The following is a 26,546-nucleotide window of genomic DNA, read 5'->3' on the forward strand; positions in this document are numbered from 1 at the left end:
AGAGAAAGAAAGGGTTGGGGGTGGAAGGAAGAATAAATGAGAACAAAGAGAAAAAACAAATTAAAGAAGAGCACAAAGAACCAAGGAAGACCATCACAAAAAGGGGGAAAAATCTGACTATATAAACAAAACCAACACCACAATTCCACAAAGTTCAGCTAAATGTATCGGATAGAAAAAATAAAAAACAGAATTGTAGCCTTCAACAAACAATTAACAGGCTAATTTTTGTACACTTAAAAAATAAATGAAATGGACAAGAATGCCAAAACATCTTATCTACATATAGAAGCCACACACAATTTGGCCTTAAACTGTATTAACAGCTTTCTACATGCCAAAAGGAGAGTAAGACATAAGCATGTGTCCAGACAACAGGTTGTAAAGAGAAGCAGGCATCCCATGGGTGGTGAGAACACCCAAATCTGTATAACTAATGCTACAACTGCAAGTTCTGGAGTGTGTTATTTTGCTCTCTATAGATGTAACACAAATTAATTCTTCATATTAAGTCAATGATATGACCCTGTAAAGCCTAAGGCTTGTGGGAACCATCAGATAAGTGACCACTTCAAACTGTAAAGCACTGAGGTGACAAGTGAATTACACTCACTGCAGCTCAGGGAGAAGTGATGTTAAGAAATTTTAGTTTATCTTTTTTTTTTTCAGATTAACATTTACACTGTTTCCTATTAGAGGGAAAAATTTGAAGACTTCAGAACAGCACCGTTCATGGAAAAAAAATGCATTGTTTCTTGTTTCTCAGGAGTCAGCTCCCCTCATTCCTGAAAGGATACCCCCCGGCCTGTGCTGCAGGAGTTGCTGGGTTACCCCAGATCAAAGTGGTCTTTTCATTTAAGTTACTACAGGATCACAAAGCTAGTAGTATATTACTAATTGTCTAAAATAAAGTGAAGAAGAGGGGAAGAATAGTATCGCTGAACATAAAAAGGGAATACCAGTTCAAGACTGGGATAAGAAGAAAACAGACTTGAATTACTCTGTCAGTTTTAACTACTGTAGGAGGATATCAGAACATAATTTACCATATATTATCCCCTTCATTTTTAAATAGAGCAAGATGTTTATATTTTTCTACGCACAGTTATGGCTAAAACCCTTAACAGAAACACAGAGAATTAACAACTCTCTGAAAAATAAAATCAATAGCATTCCAGCTGTTCCCAGTTTGTGTGTTGTCTGTGATAGAGTCCTCTTATCTGTGTAGAGCTCTTAATACAGCTTACCTGTCAGAATGTTACCCCTTCAGTTTCTCTATAAAAACGGAATAAAGATTGCTTCACTTTGGCCAATAGCTGTGCTTTTTATATTGAAAAATCACAGCCTAAGTTATGATTTGAACTTTCCTTTTTCAAAAGCCACTACTTGACTAAATGCAGGAAAGAAAATCTGAATGAAGAACAAAAGTAAACATGAAACATGAATTATTTTCTAATAGCAATAATAACTGAGTGATCCAGCTTATCAATTTAAACTGTATTTTTAAAGAAATAATGCCTAGGAAAATAGCAACAATTAATTCTGTCAGCTGGAAACTCAAACAGATTCTCAGTCATCACTGTTATTAGGAATATAAAATAAAAAGATGTTAACAATGGTGGTTAATCACTGCAATAGGCAGCATAGGTGTGCCCTTTTGCAGTCAGAGTAAAATCCATCCATTTATTCAATCACAGTTTTTCATATTTTGTTTTCTTTTTAAAGTAACAGTTCAATAATCCTCATGGAATCACAAGACCTCAGGGTATCTTGAAATCAGGATTTTCTTCATGGAATTTCTAAAAAAAGAAGAAGTTTAATATAACTCAATAGGGAGGGAAAGCCTTTACAAAGTTCCCGTAGCCCTGAATGATCCCAAAGTATATTACAGTACTACAAATGATATTTTATCATATTTATACTGTCAGACGTTTCAGATTCAATATTTGTTTCTTGAGGAATGGAGATATGAGACATAATTATATCTGATATATAGTACATTCATCAGATGTTCTGTCATTCCAAGGAAAAGAAGCTTAGAGCCAGAAGGAATGCCCAATATTAACAATATGACCTAAGCTATCATTCAGAGTAATTTATTTAGGGTAAAAAAGTACCATCTTGTGAGAAAGCCATATTTTAAAAGATCAGAGTCCTAACAGTGTTATTACTTAACTCAAATCTGCTAAGAATAAAATTTATTGATGCTTTTCAACAAGAAAAAAGCCAAAATGCAATACTCACATATCCAGTTAAAAGGAGCCAGTTAAGTTGTTCCCTTGGTTTTGCAATGAAACAAGCAAATCAATCTTTTCAATGTTCTGATTGGTGTTTATAGAGGATGCCAGTGGAGAATTCTCTGGCATTTGCTGAGAAAGAAGTGTTGTCACAGGTGGCTGGCCCTCGTTTTGTGGTTGGCCTGGCTGACTTATGGCCATCAACTGATCTGGCAGTGTAGCTGGTCCAGAAGTTAAAAGCTGACTACAGTCTGCAGAGATATTTAAAATAGAGAAGCTATCTGATTAGTTATTTTCTGTTAAGATTCATAAGAAGGTATTTATTAGTGGCTAAGGTAAATTCATTACTGTGTTTGCTCATTATAGAGTTAAAAGCGAGGCACCTGACAGCCTCCAAAAAGGTTTTCATAGAACAGTAGTAGAATTCACCCTAGGTTTCCTCTAAGCAGTATAAAAATACAACAATGCTTAGTTATCACCATAAGTTCTATATAATTTCCTTGCTATATAAACATTTAAAGAAACATGGTTTTCTACCTCCTTGGAAACTACTTACTTTAATTGGCTGAAAAATTTTCTGTCATTCTTACTTCATTTTCAAGTTTGTATCTTAAAATGGCAAACACATACATTTATATATGCTACCACATTTAATCCTCCCAATATCCTTTTCTAGTATGTAATATTACCACCACTTTAGATATGGAAACTGAGGCTCATGCAGGTCAAATATCCTGTCTAAGGTCTCAGTCTGTAAGTTGTATAGCTGGGATTTGAACTCAATTCTGTCTAACTACAATCTGTGCTCTTAAAACCACTATGTTGTGCTTTCTTCTAGTAATAATAATGTGACCATTTCGACCAATAACATTTAAGAGATGAGAAATTAGAAAGAGTTTCTTACTATTTTGAATGCCAAATAAGAACATTCCTGAAGTCTGCTGAGAAGAGCCAGGAGAATTTTGTAGTTGGTTCATTGTGCCTCCTGTAGTGTTGTGAAATAAAGTAGCCTGTGGTTGAGGTGAAGATGTGGCTCCCTGGATTCCAGGCATGTTGTTCTGAGGGGAATAAAGGGGAGACTGTTGCATGTCTTGTTGGTTTATACTGTTCTGCAATGCAGACATGGATGCTGGAGAAAGGAAGAGTGTTACTTGCTGCTCTTGAGAACTGGGTGACCCTTGGACCAACTGAATCTGAGGAGAGCTATGGAACAAGGAGGTCTGTGATGATTCGGACTGGGCAGGACCTGGGTTCTGAAGTGAGGAAACTGTGGGCTGGTTCTGAAATTGCATGGGCTGCTGTTCTTGATTCATTGGGGCCATATTATTTTGTTGATGAAAAATTGACTGGTTCTGCTGCTCTTGATTAGCCATTGGATTTTGACTTGGGTTGAATATCATGTTTGGTGGTGGCTGCTTTTGAGATGCCATTGGAGCCATGGTATTCTGATTGCTGAATAAAATGCTCTGCTGTTGCTGCTGCTGCTGCTGCTGCTGCTGCTGTTGCTGCTGCTGCTGCTGCTCCTGGGATGCAGAGTTACTCTGGATGGCAACCATTGAGTGCTGTGACTGGAAGATTGTTCCTTGTTGGTTTTGAGGCATTGGATTAGGAGGAAGGGAGCCCAAGGAAACCTGAGGCTGAAATAGACCTTGCTGGGAGGGTTGTGCCTGTTCTTGGGAAAGCATAGGGGTCTGGATGTGTGATATTGGAGTCTGCTGTTGGAATGCAGCTTGCTGCTCAGTGTTTGATGTTGACTGAAGTGGAGAAATTGAATTCTGAGCTGCAAAAAATGAAATCTGTTCTTCTTGGGCTACTGTGTTAGTTTGAAGATTATTCATTGGACTCTGGGAAAGAAATATGTTGGCTGACTGCTGGTCTTGAGGAACAGAAGAGCCCTGTAGCACAGCCATGGTATTTTGAGAGTGAAACATTGGAGGCTGCATTTGTTCAGAGGAGGTTGTAGAAGTCTGACTGTGGACAATAGGACTTGGACTATGAAAAATAGAACCTTGAGTTTCCTGGGAAAGGTTCTGAGCATCAGCAATAGGATTCTGAGGATGAAAGAGTTGAGCCTGTGAATGAGAAGACTGTGGCAAAAAATTCCCTGATTGGAGTGACATCATCTCATTACCTTGCTGGAATAAACCATTACCTTGCTGCGGGGTACCATTATTTTGAACGCTTATCATACTTTTCGTAGATGAAAAAAGGCTAACTTGAGGTTGACTGTCCCCACTATGTTGCATTTGGACCATGGTCTGAAAGACACTGTTCTGAATCTGTTTTGCTTGTGCTCCAGTTTCTTCTCCATCTGCTGAACTTGATGTCTGAAACATGGTAGTGCCAGGAGTTGCAACCTGCTGTGTGGTGGTTGTAGCAGTTTCATTTCCAGAAACTGCAGGAGGAGAAGAAAACAATTCACATTGCATTTGCATGTCCTCATTGGCTGATAACGCACTCATCATATGAGAAGTCTGCTGGTAAACTGGAGACTGCTGAAGGTTTCCATTTGCTGAAGCAGTTGAAGGAAATAGCTCTGACTGAATCTGGGCAGCTGCCTGGCAGATACTCTGTTGCATCTCTATCACCATTGCAGCTGATGATTCCATCACTTGCTGTTGCTGTTGTTGCTGTTGTTGATTAGATAATGTGTTTTCATTCTGTGGGTGAACACTTTCAGCTCTTCCAGCTATTAAATTATCTGGTCTGGTATGGACTGCTGGCTCTGTTGAGGAAAACATTCCAGGGCTTACGCTATTTTGAATTTGACTGACTTGTTGAAAAATGTCTGCACTAAGCTGTTCTTGAACATTCTCATTACCATCTGGAGCAGAAAATAAAACTGAAGATAACTGTTGTTGTGCCTCTAAAACTTGTTGGACCAAGTCAACATTTCCATTGCTGCCACTAGTAGTACTGCCTGTAAAACTTCCAGCCTGCAGCTGTTGAATTGTATTCTGTAGCTGCTGACTCACACTATTTGGTGATGGGAAAATATTTGATGAAATCTGCTGCTGTAAAGTCTGTGCTTGTTCTTGTAGTGGTGACTGCTGCTGTTGCTGTGATGCCTCAGTCAGGTGTGACAAATTAACCACTGTACCATCTGACTGTAATACCTCTCTAGACTGAGTTTCTCTTGTCTGAAACTGTGTAGCCTGCTGCAGTAGTGCATCACTGTTGGGCAGCTGACTAGAAGCAGAAACTGCTGGAAAGGTACCAGGCTGTGAAATGTCCTGTGTTTGGATAGTTGTCAGGGTCTCTGGGTTGTATGCCTTGGGCTGAATCTGTTGCTGCTTTTCGTTTTCAGAAGGTAAGTGGGAAGATGATGATGATGATGAAAAAGACCCATTTCCGGCTATGTTAGAGATATTTTCTAATGTTTGTTGAGTGGATCCAACTGTCTTTGTAGTCTAAAAAATAAAAATCGCCAAATAACATGTACATATAAATATTAAATGAGCTCATATAATACTTCAAAAATTATTATTATTATAAAAGCATATGCAGGGCCAATTTTCCCCTCTATATTATTATTTGGAAAACAGGTGTAAGACTGTGATTCTCAGTGATAACATTATGTCTTACTGTCATCGGCATTTTTAAATAAGTATTATAAGAAAAGATAGTCAAATAAGTAGAAGTAGAAGAATAATCAGCTGCTGGAGAGTAAGAACATAATAATTCTATGGTTGATGAATTAATAGCCAATTTAAAAATATCTCCATTTGTGGATCACTGGTAACATTGTTGGGAGGGGGGAACAAAGGTAAAATGGAAAAGGAGTTATATGAAAAGACTGGGGGAGAAAAGGAAATAAAATGTCTCTAGTTTTGAAAATGCTAAAACCAGTACTTTCATTAATACCACACATCACAAAAGTCTAGCTAATGTATTAGTTCCTCCCTTGTCAAAAATGTATATTAGCATATAGCTGATTCACTTTGTGATACAGCAGAAACTAACACACCATTGTAAAGCAATTATACTCCAATAAAGATGTTAAAAAAATGTATATTGGAAGTTGCTTTGCAGGCTATTTTATTTGAATATAAAATCATTTACTCTGCAAAGCAAAATTCATTAAGTGAATCCAAAGAGAAACAGATATAAAAGAAACAGGAGAAGTAAAAAGCATAAATATGGGGAAAAGAAATCAAACTACTCAAAATATAGCAATTTTTATATTTGAGGTTAACATGTGGGGCACTAGTCAATACAGCTCACCTTAAAAATAGGGGAAGATCTTTTCTCTGCTGTTACTTCCATTGGAGTAACATCTTCACTCTTAATCACACTGCTTGATATGAGTGGAGTGATCAGAGCATTAGGAAGAATATTTACCTTATCTAAGTTACATCCAGCAGTTTTCATTGCTGCACACACATCAAAAAAAGAAAGAAAAGTTTAAAATCACTGAAATCATCAACTATTTCATTATACTGTGCGTTGACATTAGTCATGATTTAAATGTCTATTTTTTGATGCTATGATGGTAGCATGAGATACAAAACTGGTGTGTCAAACTGTGCCCTCTTTTTTTTTTTTTCTTGGTCGTGCTGCGCGGCATGTGGGATCTTAGTTCCCTGACCAGGGATTGAACTCACGCCCCTTGGCAATGAGAGCGCGGAGTCCTAACCACTGGACCACCAGGGAATTCTTTGCCTTCCCTCTTTTAAAGTAGCAGTGCCCTGAGGACTCCTGGTAAGAGCCTGAGACTATGAGTTAAATATCAACAAGTGAGCGTTTCAGTTATCAAGTGATACTCCCCAGCGGCCTTCCAAGGTGCCCTGAATTAATACACTGCTTAACATGACCATAATATATTATAGGATACAGCTTGGAAATCTCCAGGAGGTTCAAGCTACTCAATTACAACTGTTATGTTCTCCTCTTAGTATCTGACTGCCTGGCAGTATAAAGCCAAACTTTTTAAAGGCCATAGGATTGTCTGAACATTTCTTTCCTCAACAAAACTCAAGCTTCTCATTAAAAGATGTCACCAATTAACCAAACATTTCACTTTTCTAAATTAATGACTTAGAAAACTTGAATTTGCCAAGTTGACACATGGACACATTTCTCTTTTAGAGAGTACTTAAACTTCTGAAAAGAAAAAATTTTAAGTCCTATTTTAGGTATACCAATTAAATTTCCAAATCAAAACCAGCAAGTATTTTTCTACTTCCATTTTCAGAGGTAGTTATAGATTAACAACCAAGGAAAGGTAATACATAGCAGATAGGTAAGTTCTACCACTTCATTATAACTATTTTTCCCTCTTGATTCTCTTTCTTCTGTCTATTTAAGTCTGCCATTGGCACTTACTGGAGCATACTGATAATCACTAATGGCAGTCTTCTAAACTGAACACATAGCCAAATTCTGATCTAAAAGTTTACCACTACTTTGAGACCCTGTGTAAAGAAATATAGATTCCCCAGAAGGCTCAGCTGTTAAACTTCTTTTTTTATTGAATTATAATTAACATACAATATTATATTAGCCTTAGGTGTACAACATAGTGATTTGATATTTTTATACATAGATTTCTTAATTTGATATTGAGAAGAAATTCTGGCTACAAAGAGGGTTTTAAAATGGAATATGGTATATGAGCAGGATAGTTATCTTTGTAAATATTTTGATTTAAAAATATTTGAAACCTTCTAGTCTCTATTCAGCTTGTCTCACAGCCAGCTGGCTAGAAACAATTCCTATGGAAATTATACTGGGGGAGGGAAAAGTGCCCATTTAACTTTCAATATTCTATGCTTTATTACTCTAAGAAATGAATTATTTACTCATGAGTTCTCTGGACCTATTTTCACCTAGATACTACCAATACCAATATGATTCAACTCACAATCCAATTCTGTCTGAGACAAAGCTTCAGATCATACACAGGGCAGGCATTTAGAAGTAATTCAGGCCCACCCCACAAGACAATCTGAAAGACCATTAGTGTTGTCTTATGTTGATCCTGTAATATCAACTGCTATTCTTGCTTCTGAATTCTATTAGAATGTGAGTTCCATGAAGGCAGAGATTTTGTTGTTGTTGACTGATGCATAGTAGGTAATCAATAAATATTTGTTGAATGAAGAAATGAATGAATGAATTTTACTTTTCCTTTATCGTAGTCATTTTAGTTTGTTGTGGACTATTTGGTTAATCTTATAGTGTTACATATTTTCATTAACGATATTTCTGGCCTAAAAATTTTCAGTATCTAAAAACAAGTTTATATTACATTTCAATTAGACACTGCATATAAATATCCATTGACAAACAAATGTATCACCTACACAGTTACTGCTTAACAGATCTATATGCATATTTGCCCCAAATTTATTTAGGGAATAATTCTCTCCCTCTCCCTTCCCCTCCCTCTCTGTCCCTCTCTCTGTCTCTCTCTGTCTCTCTCTGTCTCTCTCTGTCTCTGTCTCTCTCTCTCTCTCTCTCTCTCTCGCGCGCTGCGGCGCGCGTGCGCGCGCGCGACCTCACTGCACGGCTTGTGGGATCTTAGCTCCCTGACCAGAGATCAAACCCTGGCCCACGGCAATGGAAGCTCAAGTCCTAACCACTGGACAGCCAGGGAATTCCCAGAGAATAATTCTTATTCGTGTGATTTTTCTTCTTCTGGAAAGTGAGAATAGGTGGAATAAGTTGAGCAGGAGTCTTTTACTTCTCCTAAGGAGACTATTCACAAATAGGTATGTCTACTAGCGTAGACAAACAAGGAAAGGACTTTTTGTCTAATGCTCACTCAAAGATACAAGTCTTTCTATGGCCATATGCACAAAGTCTTTGTATGGCCAATGATAATTTAGTTTTCTGAGCCCTATTCTGGTCTGCTTGTTGTGTTAGCTTTGCATGAGCTCCAGCTGTAATCCTGCTGGTGCTGCCTGCACGAGTGGAAGGTGTTTCCCTGGGCTGCCTGGTGTCATCAGGTGGGGGTAAGGGGTGCTGGACCTGCAGGAGGGAAAACCTTTCTCCTGGTATGTTCTCTGGTCTCCTGGTACTAATGGGGTTCCCATTATATCACTGTTGGTGCTGCTGGGGAAGGGAAGCAACTACATGGGCTGTCTTTTGCCACTGGGTACAAGGTTAAGAACTGTGAGGTCTGGGCTGCACAGCTCTCTGCCACTGGGTAGAGGTTTGGGAGACCCTGGTCTAGTTTACCTTCTGCCCCTGGATTGCCTTCTGCCATTGGATGGAGGGTTGGGAGACACTTGGTCTGGATCTTACTATGGCCCTGGTGGAGGGCCAGGTGCTGCCAGGTCTAGTTCTCTCTCCACTCTTAGGGGAAGGATAGAGATACACAGGGCCTACTGGTACCACCAGTGCAGGTGGAGGGGGCCTGTGTGCTGCTGCCTGCTGTGGGGTGGAGGATGGGTTGGCCCCCTGGGTTCTGCCCTTGCCACTCCTGCAGACATACTGACCTGCTGCTGCTGGCACATACGAGTCCTGTGTTTTGGGCCTCCTGGTTCCACTGTTGGCAGATCAGGTCCATTACTAGTTGGCGGATGTGGGGAATGGGGTGGTCTAACCCTTCCAAATTCTGCTGTTGCTATTGCAGGTTTGGGTAGGGGACGGGTTGGCCCCCAAACACTGCTAATGGGTCAGCTGCTGTCACTTGGTACTAGTCATCCCACTTAGTCTCTACTGGGCTTTCCCTTTCCTGATCTTTTGGCCAAAGAGAACAGGCTTTTCATGCTTATTTATAGATTTATTATTTTGTCTATGCCTGTTGCCAGTTCTGAGTTGCAAATGCTGCCCAACTCAGATAAATGGGAGATAAAAAGAAAACCAGTTAACTCACTTGGTGTTGTTCTGTAAGTTCTAAGGTCTTTAGCCAGTCCTATTCCTTCTTTCTATATTTCAAAGTCATTTTATACTGCTGAATATTTCCAAGGTATTAAGTAGATTTAGAAAGGAGGAACAGGGAAAAGTGAGTCTATACTATCTCCCCCCCAACCCCCTCAGGAAAAAACAGCTTTATTTGGACTGAGAATTGGAGATGAGAGGAGGACCTGAGAGAACATACTGAGCTAAGGAGTAGAGATTAGTTTCCAAAATGGCAGTCAGAGCTCATCAGCCAAATGGGCTCCACTTCCTGGCAGCCTTGCAGTAAGTGCAATCAATAAAAGGCCTGCTGGAAAATGTTTATTTGCCACTAAATCACCCAAGCATGCCACAATTACAAGAAAGGTACAGGTTGTTTGTTTTTTGTTTTCCATAATTAAATTTCCACAGCATCTCCCCAATCAAAAGTATTACAAAAAGAAGTAAAAAATCACATTTTACAGATCTTAGACTTGTCTTCAGCATTTTGCTCAAATTTCACCATCTTCAAAAAGCAAAACTCTTGTAAAACTCATCAGCTATAAGTTCTATCCAAGCAGTGAGAATACGGCCTTTGCTAGCCCATGGCAATTCTTTTCCCATTTTCCCTAGCCAGTTAGGGTTGAAAAGCAGAGTGAGGCTCAGATTGCAGGGGTGGGGAGGGGAGAGAGTCAAGGGCTAATCTCCCCCAGTACAAGATGGCATCTGAAGCTTGACGGGAGAGCACAACTGGAGGGACTTGAGGGAAGGGTCCAGGCCCTGTATTCAGTCAGAGTCACTGCTGGAAGAGGAGGAGGAGGAGGAGGAGGAGGAGGAGGAGGAGAAATGCTTGTGGTGTTTGTGCTTATTTTTGTGAGCTTTCTTTATTTCCTTCTGCATCTTCTTGTCGATCACCATTCCTGGTCCTACCATGCCAGGAGCCAAAGGATTCACAGGATGCATGCCAAGGGAAGGTGGTGGGTATGCAGGGGGGTAAGGACCTGAGGGTTAGCATCCTGGATATGTGGTTGTGGCACAGGATGACAGGTCCACTAGGGGGAAAAGCTGGATTCCCCTGGGGTGATCCTGGGGGAGTGGGAAAGGGGCCTGGTGGAAAGGTAGGGTTGGCAGGTGGTGGATGGGCAGGATTGCAACCTCCAGGGTACCCGATGTTAGGGGGTATGGATTTGGCCCTGGCTGCCCAGCATTGGGATTCCACATGTTCAGGTGTTTCCTCCAATCCAGGAATGGAGAAAGAAGGAAACTGAGGAATCCAGATGTCCCATCACCTTTACACCACCGCCTGGGCTAAGTCTACACTATCTTTTCTCAGAACCCACAACTGTATCTTAGCGGACTTGCAAATAATACTAAATGGCTTTTAGTATCTTTTCTTCCTACATTTTCACTATGTATTTAATGAGCCCTTACAAAGTTCCAGGCACTGTTCTAGGTTATGAGGATCCAGTGATGAATAAGATGGATAAAGCCCTACTACCTGGAGGTTACATTTTAGTGAAGGAGGAAAAACATACAAACAAGTAAAGTCTGTACTACCTAGAAGTAGGGGGAGAAGTTTTAAGCCAATTCAGAAAATCCAGAAAGTAAATTATTATTTTTTATTTTGGCCATGCCGCATGGTCTGCGAGATCTTAGTTCCCTGACCAGCGAATCAAACCTGGCCCCTCGGCAGTGAAAGCGTGGAGTCCTAACCACTGGACCACCAGGGAATTCCCCAGAAAGTAAATTAGACAGACATATTTAACCATCCCAATATCAATTTGAATTTATGAAGAATACTGTTTTGGAAACTTAGAGCAATCTTTGCTAAGTTTGTTGTCATCAAGCAGCACTTAGGTCATATACAAATACATTTGGTTAAAATACAAATTAAGATTTATAAGGGATGGAAATAATAGAGTAAAAAGAATATAGAGTTTTGGGGGAAATCTAAGTTGCAACCTCTGTCAGTTATTAGCTGTGTGACCTTGAGCAAATCACTTAACTTCTCTAAATTTTGGTTTATTTACCTGTAAAATGAGATTGAACTACATTATCTCTATGATTCCTACAAGCTCCTAAAACTTTTCACATAACTGCAACCAGTTAGAGAAAAACATATGCTGGCAACTATTTTTTTCACATTCATCCAATTAACCACTCTTTACAAAGCTAAAACTGAGAGACTGCACATCAATACTCTATCCCTGGGTCCTAAAACTGCATCACAGAGTTTTTGAATGATCTATCTAGAATTTTCACTTACACCTTCCTGTACGTATATAGGTATAGAAAACTTTCTGGAAGCTGTTAACAATAGTTTACACTGTACACTTTATCTTATTTAATTTGTATTACTTTTGTGTTAATATATACACAGTTGGGTAAAACTGAAAAATGAATCATGATGCTTTACCACTAGCCTTAATACCTCACTGAGCAGTTGTGCAGTTATCCCCCTTACTCTCCACCTCCCCCTGCAAACCCTCTCCAAGGAATGAGAAACTTGTTGCAGAGTGAAAGCTTTCAATGTCTGGCCATAATGTCATATTTATGTATCAAGTTCTAAATCGTACTGTAATTGATGGCTATTTTAAAGAATGTTATGTGGAGGGTTATGCCATAACACAAATTTAAAAGTCATTTATGTTGCTCAGTCTTCATCATTAAAGCATACCTAATTAAATCTCTCAGAGGGCACCTGGGCATTATACCAAAGCTCTGATTTCAAGGAATCACAAAAATAAGCTATTTGTCAAGGGAAATTCCTAGTTGAAAGCTATTGTTGGTTTAACTGATCAGGAATCTCCAATTAATGATACTGTATTTAAAAATGACAAATGAAAAATTTTAACTGATAAGATAGTTTAGTATTCAATTTAATTTTATATCTTCATAAAATTATTTTACATGATTTCAGTTGATAAAATTGTCAAAATAAGAAGGTTTGAATTGTGAAAAATAATAATATGTGTATGTGTGTTTCTTACCTGTTTTTTAGGCTTGTAAGATTTTGATCAAATGACTAAATCATTTTATTACCGAAAATTAAACATAGCATTTAAAACCTTTTAACCTTCACTATGAGAAATTTCATACTGGATTACATTAGTGTCCCACCAGCCTGATACTCTATGAAAGAAGCATGAAGGAATTTTTGGAGAAAAGCAGGAACACATCAAAGTTGGCAAAGGACAGACTACAAATGTCCCTGACTTTCTTTAATGATTGATTAATTATGGTATTATTCATCTAATAAACATCGTTTGAATTATTATTGCTTAGATGTTACCTTATACACTAAAGCTCGACCTATCTTTTTAAATTCCTCTATGGAATCTTGATTTCTTCATCTGTGAAATGACAATCATAAATTTCCTATCTCATAGATTTTAGCAGATTAAATGAGATAATGCTGGTAAAGAGTGTGGAATGCTGCCTAGCATTTAATATATGTTTGAGAAACATTAGCCATGGTTATCCTTAGCAGAGACTTGTAAATTTTCCTGTAGTTAAATCAGATAATCATGCACTTACTTGTGCATAATTCCTAATTAATCTATTTTGGAACTGTTGATAGAAATTATAATGGCAAGCTATACTAAACTGAATATATATATGAATGCTGTATTTTATTATGACAATAGGGAAAAAAAATCCACTGTATTTGATAAAATGTATTAAGCATATTATGCCCCTTAAAAATATAAGTATACAAAATTTTAAAATTTAATTTAACTCATATGAATTTCATGGCAGAAAAATATAAGTAAAAGCTAGAACTACAGGAATAAATCAATGGCCATTATGCAACTGACATCTTCATATGTAATGGCACAAAAGCATCATAATTGAGAAACACATTATAACATCCTGAAGATATCTTCATTTTCTGTTTGGAAATAATGGTGTCAGAAGAAAGAATGGTACCTAAAGAACCTAAAGCAACTTTTTCAAATGCCGATAGTTTCTATTTTGCTCTCTTTAGTCTCAATGTCAAGTACTACTCTTGTTGGCAGCAAGAAGCTTTATAAAGCTGTTTTATATACATTATTGTATTCTATATATACTTTTAAGATTTTCAATATTAGGGAATAAAAAACAAAAAACAAAAACTCCTCTACTCCAACACGTCAAAAAAAAAAAGTTGTTTATATGGTAAATGAAGGGAAACATCAAGTTGGGAAGCACGTCTCTGCATTCAGTAAAGTCAAACAAATATTTATTTTACAATATGGAAGACAACCTGCAAAGTGTTCCGAGTACACAAGAGAAAATAAAATAGTAAGGTTTGCTAGAGAAAATATATAGCATCACTAATTTACAATTTTTGAGCAGAATTAACTTGGTACCTTTCATGGCCTCTTCGAAAGAGCAAGGTCTTGCCGGACTAGATATTTCCTTCTTCACGTTTACATTCAAAGCAGCAGCTGCTGCTATTAAGACAAACAAAAAGGATTAATGTATTTATTTAAACTTATCCTAACAAAACGTGTATCTTAAAATTCTTTAACTGGAATATCTTCTCACAAAGCACTATTAAATCATTTGTTTAGCAGAAATTCTAGGTTCAGATGAGTTTTTATAATCACCAGTCTATGCTCTAAAATGCACCTGTCTCCCAGTGGGCAGAAGCATATGCTTACTTATTAAAACAAAATAAAAACCGCAACTTCAAAAAATCTTTCTTGTAACAGTACACATATTTATATGAGATGAGTAGAAGATTGATATGAGATTTTTTTAACTTACCAAATATACTGTAACACTAGCATGAAAAAAAAATTCACCATTTACCTACATAAATGATTTATTTAAAATAATACTGATTCACGGTCAATTGAGTTAAATATTTTAAAAAACTGTGATGAATATACAAAACCTATAACATTATGATTATTCTTTTTAGCAAGCCTTAGAAAATATAATCTTTGCTATTATTAAAGGAGAATTACTACACTACTATAGCCATACATATCAAGTACATCTACTATGAAAACTTTAAATTTAATGAGCGTGAGAGTAGAGATCAGTTCTGAATGGTAAAGTTAAATAAATTCCAAATAAACAGGTTTTTGCTTAAAATGACTGTATAATAATCTAATTTAAATAGATGTTAAGTTCTATTTTTTCTATTTTCATTTTATTTAATTTATTTATTTTATTTATTCCCTAATTTATTCAAAATGGGAATTGAGTGAACTTATTTTCAATTTATTCTTCACATGACAACGCAAAATGATGGTTATAGAGAATATAAAGAGATAGTTAACTGTGAATAAAGAGACAAAATGTACACATCTCGTAAGAATGAAGTTAAAAAATTTATCTAAGGGCTTTCCTGGTGGCACAGTGGTTAAGAGTCGGCCTGCCGATGCAGGGGACACTGGTTCGTGCCCTGGTCCGGGAAGATCCCACATGCCGCAGAGCAGCTAGGCCCGTGAGCCATGGCCGCTGAACCTGTGTGTCTGGAGCCTGTGCTCCGCAACGGGAGAGGCCACAACAGTGAGAGGCCCGCGTACCGCAAAAAAAAAAAAAAATTTATCTAAGCATGCTGCGCTGCACATGAGGTCCAACAAATGATAATTTGAATGAACTATCAATTGAATGAAATTATCAATTGAATAGAATTGATGAGAAAAAAAATCCACAGACAATTTTAAAGCATAACATTAATTCTAACAATTACAGATTTAAAAATGGAAACTAATCTTTGAAAAAATTTTAAATTTCTACTTTTAAAACAAGTTTTAGTCATTTGTCTTTAGAGCAACAAAAAATTATGAATAAATATTTTATCCTCCATTTATTATAGCAATTACTACTGCAGAGTCACTGCAAAAAATAACTATGGAGATTTCTGTGTCTTAATAGACGGAAGTAAAACAAATTAATGGCTAAGCAATGCTTCAGTGACTAACTGGCAATGTAACAAAGGTTTTACGACTCTGCAAAGTAAGTGCCTAAGAGCATGTACATGCAATGTATTTTTGGCAGTATAGACTCAGAAGGCTTTAGAGGGGCTTGTGTCTGGCAGAGCATGCGAAGCCAGCCAGTTTATATACACTTGAGCCCCTGCCCCAATCCTACTTTTAGACCGTGTCCCAAGTATACAAGATCCCCAAATTTTCTGCACAACTACTCTATAGACCATGTGTGAAATCTTAGGCCTATAGGATGAACAGAGCTTACGAGCACTGGCCAGTGCATCAGGGCCCTCAAGGTAGAGGATGGAGCCAGGAGAGGGAAAAGAAGGGTGCCAGCCTGGGGATTCCTCTTTCTTCATGTTGTCATATCCCAGTTTGGACCTCCAAGCAGTTTGAAAATCCTCAATTCGAATCTGGCCTTCCAGGTTATTATGAAGGTATTTTGGTCAAATTAGGAGGATAGAATATACTTTATTTAATTATTTGTTATTTTTATCTATAACTTTTAAATATTTAGACGAAATGGTGTAGCAGTTGCCATTTCTACTCTTGACTCACAAAAATTATGCTGGGCCTTGTTCTAGCTGTTACAATTACTATACACCACTGACTATTCAAATGTTTAACCACAGTCCCTGGATGAAGCACAAAAGCAATTAGTTTATCATAATGAGACAGTGCAAATTTTCTATAACCAAGTTTTCCTGAAATCATATTCTCTCACATGAACACCTAAAAAGATGCTCACATTTTATAAAATATAAAAAAGTGAAATTGTGGGAAGATTCTTTAATTAGCTATATCATAAAGGCAGAAACTGAAGCATTGGATCTCACTATAAAATTTGCATATTATATATTTATTCAATTAAGAGTTTCTGAGGGCGACTGCTATCTATGATATATACAGTACAAGGGGGAAATACTTAAAAGAATAAACGTATGTTAGTGATTGCCTAAATGTGGCTAAATATAGCCAATTAGTGTAGGCTTTAAAACAGAACACTTAAAAGCTGTTTTATTTGGCAATTTATTAAAGGGAAATTTTTAATAATCAGCATTCATCACTAAGAAATGAAGATTCATAGTGCTGATGCTAAGCACTTCAAAGTCCTGAAGTTCTTTATTATTGATCATAAAACCAAACAAAAACAACAAAACCTCAGTATTTTCAGGATGGCGAAAACTTTAAGGCTATTCACACACACACACACACACACACACTTCCTTCTTCCCTTCCCACACAAATATATTAATTACTGTATGCCATTTTTCTCCCCCATGAGCAAACTCTTCCTCACATAAATACTAAATGTTAATATTTAGTAACTAGCAGTTACTAAAATGCTTTAACTACCATTAGTTTTAAATCAAATTTTCTTGGATTTTTCAGGCCTTCTTAGAAAGAAAACAGTCAACTATTTCATCTTTAAGTATAAACCAATATCCTCTTCCCTAGTTTTGCTGAAGCCAGTATATTATTTCCAAAGTTTGTCTTTTTCTGTCTAAAATTTCTACTTGTGATCTTTTATTCTGAGATAAATTCTAAAAGGATTTCATTAATGCTATACTATGGCACACTTTTGTAGCAAACTGGTGGGAAATAATCAATGTTGTGAAACTCAGACTATGATTAAAAAGAACAAAAAGGGAACAGATCACATTAAGTGATAGAAAGTAATTATCAAGACTAGTTACAACTCTGTCCTAGAGACTGTTTCCATCACTTCTGTTGCCAGGGCTTTCTTTCCTTGCTACCATTTTTCACTTTGTACCTCACTGAATCCTGAACTATTTGGGAATAACATATCAGTAAACGTAAAGATATGGAAGAACTTCTAACTCTAAAGCATGCCTGAGATAGGAATGGAGTAAACCATGGCAAGCATGGCATAAACCAAGCCTAGGTCAACAAAACATGTGAAGAGTTTCCATTTCCAAAATGTTCTCTCTTCTTCTCCAGGAAAAACCTTCTCTTCTTCAGGCAACTAAACTAATGTAGGCAAAAAACTCTTAGGATACTTCTTACCCAGAGATTTAAATTTATAAGCAACTGCTCTGGTTTCTAAAGCACCTGTTTTACCTAAATGCTTAAAATTATATATAAAATATTTATTCACCAGAAGTCTTTGATATTTTTGATAACACAAATTTGAAAATGTTACAGGCATATGATTCTATTTGCGATATTATCACTTATTATTCCAAGCTATTTCTCACCTCTCCCAAAATGCATCCTATAAGCCAGACTAAAAACTATTAGCAGTTTCTCAAAGTCGTCACTTTCACCTTTCTGCACATAAGAGGTACTCAATGAATGGTAATTCTTACCAAAGAGTAACTTGTATGACAACTCTGGAGAGCCTGACTTCAGAGCATTTCTACCTTTTCTTTTATTATTAGAGCATAAGGCAGAAACAGTTCCCTTAATAAGAGTAAAAGCAGTGTTTGGTGGCCATCTTCTTAGGAAATAATGCCATCTTCAAAAAATACTGATATCAATTCATCTTAGCACACAACTTTCTCTTTTAGGTTGGCTGGTCTTCTTCATATTCTTCCAAAGAACTAGAAGTTAATTATTCCTTTTGATTCAGAACTTTTTATTTTGACATACCTGGGTCTGGAGTGTAAGTGAATGGCTGAACATCATGAGATCTTCCAGCATTGGTCACTACGTATATTCCCACTGATACTGGCAAAGTTATATGTTGGTCATGATATGGGGGAACCTTCACAATAAGATGATTCTAATTGAAAGAAAATTACAAGAGTCAGAAAAGCAGTAATGTTTAAATTAAAATTTTCAAATAAAATATTATAATTAAGTACATTTCCTGTTAGTTGTAAAGTTTAAAAAGTCTGACTAGGGGGAAAAACGTAGTATTTAAAAGCTCAGGTTCATGGGCATCAGGACATTAATCTTAAAACTGCTTTTAAGGTAAAATACCAATGTTTTACAATGGCTTACAAGGTCCCTGCCCTGTCAACTTTATCTCATTCCCCTTCTCCTCCAGCTTGTTACACTCCAGTCACACTGACCTTCTTACACTAACACAGTAAATTCATTCTTTTAACACACTAAATTCATTTTTACCTCAGAGCCTTTACAACTTTCTGTTCTCTCTCACTGGAAAACTCTTCCTTAACCTCTTCAGATGGCTAGTTCCTTACCTATTTTCAGGTCTCATTCAAATGTCATCTCCTCAGAGAAGCCCTCTCTGCCCATCCTATTTAAAGTAGCACCCCTCTCCAATCTGACCACATAATCTTGTTTATTTCTAAAATAGCACTTATCACCACCTGAAATTACTGTGACTATCTGCTTGTTTTTTGTCCCTCTCCAACCACAAGAATGTAAACTCCATGAGAACCTAGGATGTTCTGTTCTTCATTCTATCTCCATGGTTAAGCACCTCACACAAAATATACTCAAATATATTTGTTGAAAAAAAGAATGAATATATATTCAGGAAAAAAATATGTCCACCAAGCATAATAATGTCAGTTACCATATGTTTTGTAAACCTTAACAGTGAGATGTATCAATACTTCGCAATGCAGTTCACTACTTCCTAACCACTTTAATTCTCATTTAAAGTCAACAGGGTTCAGTTTACCCAAACCTCAGTAGATCAAAGTCATTTTTTTGTATGTGAAAATAGTGGTAGAAGCATCCTTTTAAGAGAAAGGAAGAGTTCCATAAATGCTTCAGCAGCACTTATTCTTCTTAGAAGACACAATGGATCACATTTGACTTGTTCTCTTCTTCCCTAGTATGTTATAGTACTGGGAAGGAATATCAAGGGGTAGTGATTATTCTTTTTATACTGAGTATGTGATATGCAGGAGGCCAATGGTGATAGCTGACGATGAAGTGAATGTGATGACATTTTTTACTTAGTTAGACTATAGTAGTTGGTTGACTCAGTTGAATAGAACATGTGACAAATGAGGCCAAGATTTTGATTTTTGAGCACTTAATTTGTTTCTAAGCCATCTTAAAACACTCTCTGAAATAGTCACATTATACATTTAAAAATAGCTTCGGGCTTCCCTGGTGGCGCAGTGGTTGAGAGTCCGCCTGACGATGTAGGGGACACGGGTTCGTGCCCCGGTCCGGGAAGATCCCACATGCCGCGGAGTGGCTAGGCCCGTGAGCCATGGCCGCTGAGCCTGCGCATCCGGAGCCTGTGCTCCACAATGGGAGAGGCCACAACACTGAGAGGCCCGCGTACGGCAAAAAAAAAAAAAGTTTCTTGGGGTTTCCCTGGTGGCACAGTGGTTGAAAGTCTGCCTGCTAATGCAGGGGACACGGGTTCGAGCCCTGGTCTGGGAAGATACCACATGCCGTGGAGCATCTAGGCCCGTGAGCCACAACTACTAGGCCCGTGAGCCACAACTACTGAGCCTGTGTGTCTGGAGCCTGTGCTCCACAATGAGAGGCCACGATAGTGAGAGGCCCGCGTACCGCGATGAAGAGTGGCCCCCTCTCGCCGCAACTAGAGAAAGCCCTCGCACAGAAACGAAGACCCAACACAGCCAAAAATAAATTAAAAAAATATATATATATAAATAGCTTATTTATGGCATTAATAGAATGCTTCCTGAGTCCAGTTAGCCATCTCAAAAAAAATCACACTTCTAATTCAGGTGGAAAAACATATATAAATGTGTGTACATCCACAGGTATTAGGGGGCAAAAATCTGAATGCACATACTCAATTGCACATGAGGCCATCAAAAAATGTACCTGCAGTGATCCAACTTCTAAGAAACAGAATCTTAAAATATTGCCCACCTTCCTTTGTTTAAACACTGCAACTACATCACAAAGCAGTCCTAACTACAGTTAACGAGATGGTTGAATGGATGGACTTGTGAAGTATCTTCCGGTCTTAAAATTACATATTTGGCAAACTCAATAACTGAAATTATTCTTCTGAATAAAAACTTGTTTCTTGGTAATTAGTAACAGAATTAGTATCTAAAAGTCAGATGCATATTTTATTTAAACAAACCTTTTACTCCACTTGCTTTGGAGAGTGTATTTAAGCAAACCTAATTTGAAACCTTTTATTTATTTATTTTTAAAATTTATTTTATTTTATTTATTCTATTTTTTGGCTGCGTTGGGTCTTCGTTGCTGTGTGTGGCCTTTTCTCTGGTTCCGCAGAGTGGGGGCCACTCTTTGTTGCAGTGTGCGGGTTTCTCATTGTGGTGGCTTCTCTTGTTGTGGAGCATGGGCTCTAGATGCATGGGCTTCAGTAGTTGTGGCACACGGGCTCAGTAGTTGTGGCTTGCAGGCTCTAGAGCGCAGGCTCAGCAGTTGTGGTGCATGGGCTTAGTTGCTCTGTGGCATGTGGGGTCTTCCTGGACCAGGGCTTAAACCCGTGTCTCCTGCATTGGCAGGCAGATTCTTAACCACTGCACCACCAGGGAAGCCCCCGAAACCTTTTAAAAGCCAAATGAACCTATTTTCATACTAATTTTTCTTATTTCCTCAATCTGAATCCAGAAATTCTACAAGTGATTTCAATTAAAAACTAAGTAAATTGTAGGTAGTGATAGTAAGCTTTTTTAAAATACTACTCTCAAAAATTAAGAGCAATGAACTACCACTGAGCTAGGAGTACAATACAGACAAAACATACAAAGGATTGGGAGACCTGTGGAGCAGGCAGAATGTTCTCTGAGGTAAAAAGAGAAGAATATCTGAAATTTAATTTCTTTATCTTTTAAAAATATTTATTTATTTATTTTTGCTGCGCTGTGTTTTAGTTGCAGCATGCGGGATCTTTTAGTTGCAACATTCAAACTCTTGCAGCATGCATGTAGGATCTATAATACTTCCCTGACCAGGGATTGAACCAGGTCCCCTGCATTGGGAGTGCGGAGTCTTAGCCACTGGACCACCAGGAAGTCCCTGAATTTTAATTTCTTAGAAAAATCTGCTTGGGTTCAAAGTAATGACTTTCTTTTTTCCAGAAGATAATCTTTTTCAGAGCTTACAAGCTCTGAAGTGGGAATGGTCTGATCAACAAGTTATATAAGAAATCATAAAATGCCAGAGTTAGAAGGAACCTCAAATAATCTAGTAAAAGAATTTATCTTACAGATTAGAAAACTGGGGCAAAAGAGAGACTTGTCTTACACAGGTAACACAGATTGTTAGTGACAAAGCAGGTACTAGAATTTCAATTAAGACTAGTCTAGCAGAGATTATCTGATGGTAAATGTGACAAAGGAATGGCTGCTGAGACCTACTATCTCTTCCTGACAGCATATAGTAGCATAGGCTAGAGGAAAACTTTCTGCATAGCATTTGTCTAGGTATACAGGAAGCTCCACCTTACATGATACTATGTAGTGAAGAATTCATTTAACTCAAAGTGAGGCCTAGTCTTTTCCCTTGGCTACTGGGAGGTGATCCCTAGGCCCCTAGAATGTCCTGTCTGACAGAAGTATCTTTGTTTGTTTAGGAGCTTTGGCCACTGAAAAGTCTAACAATGTAGTTTATGAAGAGAGCTTTGAAACATGTCATATCATTTCCAACCTCTGGGGGAACTGGAGACTAAAGGTTAGCTGCCCGGGCAGTATGTGATCCAACCCAAATAAAAACTCTGAATACCAATAGCTTGGATGAGCTTCCTAACAGGCAGTACTCTGTATGTACTGCCTATGTTGTCACACATCAATGTGCTGAGAGGGTAAGGCATCCCTGAGGACAGGAAGCTTCACCTTCAGGACCCTCCCAGACCTTACTTTATGTGTCTCTCCCTTTGGCTGGCTCTGATTTGTGTTCTTTTGCTTCTCTGTTCTTTATGAACTGTACTTATACATACCAGTCTTCTGCATATGCCTTATATCTGATTTACTCATAAGTTTGTCTTTCTCTTTTGTTAGTTTCAACTTCTATGAGGTTGGTCTTATCTGCTCTACATACTAATTCTTAAGTCAGTTTTTTATCCTTGTTTTCAAACTTTTTTTCCTTGTTATTTGGAAAACAGTATACAGCAAGGTCCTACAAATATAGACTCTTTAAGTGTAACAAGTAGTGCTTCTGAATGCAAAAAGGTAACTAACAAGTTTATAAAACACCTGGCACATAGCAGGTACTCAATAAATGTTTCCCTTTGATTTAACTAAATAGTACGTTAAGATAATCCAAATCCTCAGAGCAAATAAATATTAGGAAAGAAATCTTTCATTCATTAACAATGGTAATTTGCTAATGCTCTTAACTTTTTCAAATAGAGAACTGTCATTTCTAGCATCAGTGGAATAAATCTATTTCAGTTAAAGAAACCCAAGAAAGAAACTTTAAATGATTTACATCAACCCCACATAAAGAAGAAATTTGTTAATTCAGGAAAATTTTGGAGCAAAACTCAATTTCTCAGAGAGTAAACAATCAGACTATAAAAAGTTTAAATTATACCTGATGAAATAATTCCATGTCGATTTCAGCTTCTGACTTCCAAGAGTTTTCATCTGATTGAAATAAAAACAGTGACTTAACTAAAATTGTGAAAAATTTTTTACTTTGTAGCTACAACTATATCTTTATAACAAAGTGAAACACGCAACAATTTCTAAGGCAGTATTGTGCCTACTTACCAGAAACATTTTCTTGGAAAATAACTTTAGTTCCTTTCAGAAAGTTCTTGCCGATTAAAAATACTTCTTCCTCTCCTTTCACTGAACAGCTATGTAAGCTCTTCTTTAAGATTTCTGGCACTCCTGCTGGCTGAGCTGTAGATATATATAAGCATTCCATAAAAAGAACCACCAACACTTACTTCTTATCTAAAATCAACTCTCAATTATCCAGTTCTATAAGTTGTCATTGTTGACCCCTTAATTTGACTTCTTTTATTCTGCATATTAAATTTTACCATAACAGAAAGCAAAGAAAAAACAGAAAAGTCTGTATTAATTTTTAATAACTATTGTAAGATTTTATAGGGATGGATTAATGTCTGCAATGACATTTTAATTTATTAGATGTCATCTCTGTTTTCTCATTACATGAACAAAAAAAAGGTGTAAAATATGAATTTGGTCATGTTTTTGTCTTAATATTTTTTAAAAATTCAATTTAAAAACAAATTTATCTCACAATCCTAACCTTAAAAATGTCAGCTATGCTATGCCATTACAAGACTTCTGAGGCAATGTGAGCCTATGGGTGGTATTGAGGGCATCTTTAAGGATCCAGACCCAGGACTCAGGCCCTAAACCAAAAGAATACCTGAAAACAGACGGAATGCAATTCAGAGTAATTCTTTCTACCAGGGGATCTCCTTGAACTAGGATACCCTGAGGTTAAAGATAAAATGCACTTGTTTTTCAATTACAAAGACTAACTAACCACTAGTACAATTAACAAAGAGGTTGACTAGTACTGAGCAGGAGCCAGATCTAAGAAATTGTAACTGGCCTACCAACTTCCTCATGTCATGATTTCCTTAAGAAAATTTAATATGTACTGCTTAGTAAAACAGGTTCCAAAGTAAGTGTATCTGGGAATTACTGAGTTAAGCAAAGCTAAATGAACAATAGGATTTCTCCAAGCATTTCACATTCTGATGTACACTGTAAATATCCAAGAAGTGGGTATAGTACACAGTCCCCCCAACATATCTGACTCCAGAAACATTCTTCCATATTGACGCCTAAGGACTAGTTTTCCACCAGAATACTTCCTGGGATACTGGGTACTCAAAAATCTGCTTCCTTAAGATTAAGCACTTTGAAATAGAATACACTATTTGTTGTTTTAGTAAACCCTAACAACATATGTACTGCAAAGGTAAACTTTAACATGGCTGTATAACTTATCAACTTCTAAATTAATGAGATAGTCTACTAAACTTTAGGAAAAGTTTAAGTTTTTTTCTCATTAAATACTTACTTTTTAAAAAAATATTTATTTTTGGCTGTGTTGGGTCTTCGTTTCTGTGCGAGGGCTTTCTCTAGTTGCGGCGAGCGGGGGCCACTCTTCATCGCGGTGCGTGAGCCTCTCACTATCGCGGCCTCTCTTGCTGCGGAGCACAGGCTCCAGACGCGCAGGCTCAATAGTTGTGGCTCACAGGCCTAGTTGCTCCACGGCATGTGGGATCTTCCCAGACCAGGGCTCGAACCCGTGTCCCCTGCATTGGCAGGCAGATTCTCAACCACTGCGCCACCAGGGAAGCCCAATATTTACATATTTAATAGTTAATTTTATCTTTACAACAAAGTAATATGGGAAATTATCCTCGTCAAAATACTGCCCCTCTTTCCCTAGGCCTGCCGTTCCTTGTGGGAAGGCTCTTGCTCCACTCAACGTCATTCTTGCTCCACTCATGTAAGGACTGGCCATGTGACTTGTTCGTATAATGAAATGTGAACTGAAGTAATGTGCCACTTCCAGGCTTTAAGAGCCTTTAAGAGCCCCACGTGGTTCTACCATCTTCCTCCACTACAAAAATGGCAATATCCCAGAAAGGGGCAGCTTCTAAAGCCTGGTTCCCAGAGTGAAGAAAATGGAGCTGCTTCCAAACTACACCCAATATTATCATAAAATGAGGAAGAAGTAAAACTTTGTTGTGTAAGCCACTTAGATTTTTTTGGTTGTTTGTTACTGTAGCACCGTTTAGCCTCACTTATTTTAATACAAACAAGTATCTTATCCTAATTCAATAACTGAATGGCAAATAATATTTTCAGCAATGTCTGAGTTTAAAAGAAATTGTGATTGTATAAACATATACACTGTCTGGAACCCACAGGGTTAATGTATGAACAGAATGGAAACAGTTACTGGTCATACACTGGTAATTACATACCCTTTTAAAGAATTAAGTGAACTTAATTAAGTGAATTTATAACTTTTTGGAGTAACACTGGAACTAGATACTTGTTTTTATACGACAGTCAAGAAAAATATGATAAATATTATTTTGATTAGAAAACAATAAGAGGTGCAAAATTATATGCACATATTGTATTAACAAAATGAATGGAAAGTCTATAACCTTTCCCCCCCCACTTTCAAAATACTATATGGAAATTCCACTTCACTCATGATTATCAAAACTTTTTTCCTACCTCATTTTTTCCTTTTATGTATTAAAGGCTTAAGATGGCCAAATGAGGCCCCTCTGAAGGTACAATGTGTATTTATCTTTTATATATTTGTATTTACATTACACAAAGAACTAGTCTGTTCAAGATAATTTAACTTCTAACTTTTGACCTTAAAAGGTCTTTTCTATTAAAAAGTTTAATGGTTACCTAACAGGACATACTCCATACTAAACAGAACTGAAGTCAGGAGTATTTACGCATTAACTGTTTTATTTTTATCTTTAAGTAATTAGTAAGCTGACTCTTGAAAGTGATCACATTGCTTTAAAAAACTGTAACAAAAAAAGCAGGCACCTTTCTGGTATTATAAAAAACAATGTGCTTTTAGATGCTGTTCTAATAGCGGCCTCAAAAATAAAGCTGAGGGACTTCCCTGGTGGCACAGTAGTTAAGAATCTGCCTGCCAACGCAGGGGACACGGGTTTGAG

The 26,546-nt window shown here is 37.4% G+C and overlaps 1 protein-coding gene and 1 pseudogene across 5 annotated transcripts in view; both read right to left on the reverse strand.

Annotated features, from left to right (window-relative positions):
• Positions 1 to 2,252: 2,252 nt before the first annotated feature.
• NFAT5 (nuclear factor of activated T cells 5) overlaps positions 2,253 to 26,546 on the reverse strand; it is a gene marked incomplete at both ends in the record, with an annotated part of 126,530 nt that continues 102,236 nt past the window's right edge. For 2 of the 4 annotated variants that reach the window (XM_079723165.1, XM_079723163.1), the window contains 7 exons: positions 2,253 to 2,488; positions 3,142 to 5,647; positions 6,462 to 6,610; positions 14,414 to 14,497; positions 18,602 to 18,734; positions 23,426 to 23,478; positions 23,605 to 23,739. In XM_079723165.1, coding sequence (XP_079579291.1) covers positions 2,253 to 2,488; positions 3,142 to 5,647; positions 6,462 to 6,610; positions 14,414 to 14,497; positions 18,602 to 18,734; positions 23,426 to 23,478; positions 23,605 to 23,739 — 3,296 coding nt within the window. The remainder of the gene's footprint in view (positions 2,489 to 3,141; positions 5,648 to 6,461; positions 6,611 to 14,413; positions 14,498 to 18,601; positions 18,735 to 23,425; positions 23,479 to 23,604; positions 23,740 to 26,546) is intronic. The other 2 variants (XM_079723164.1, XM_079723166.1) reach the window with 1 other exon arrangement.
• Positions 10,848 to 11,282, reverse strand: LOC307066966 (proline-rich protein 13-like; annotated as a pseudogene). The gene has a single exon. The product of its transcript is annotated as a proline-rich protein 13-like (transcript).

The sequence above is a fragment of the Hyperoodon ampullatus genome (assembly GCF_949752795.1).
Source record: "Hyperoodon ampullatus genome assembly, chromosome: 18".
Classification (NCBI taxonomy): domain Eukaryota; kingdom Metazoa; phylum Chordata; class Mammalia; order Artiodactyla; family Ziphiidae; genus Hyperoodon; species Hyperoodon ampullatus.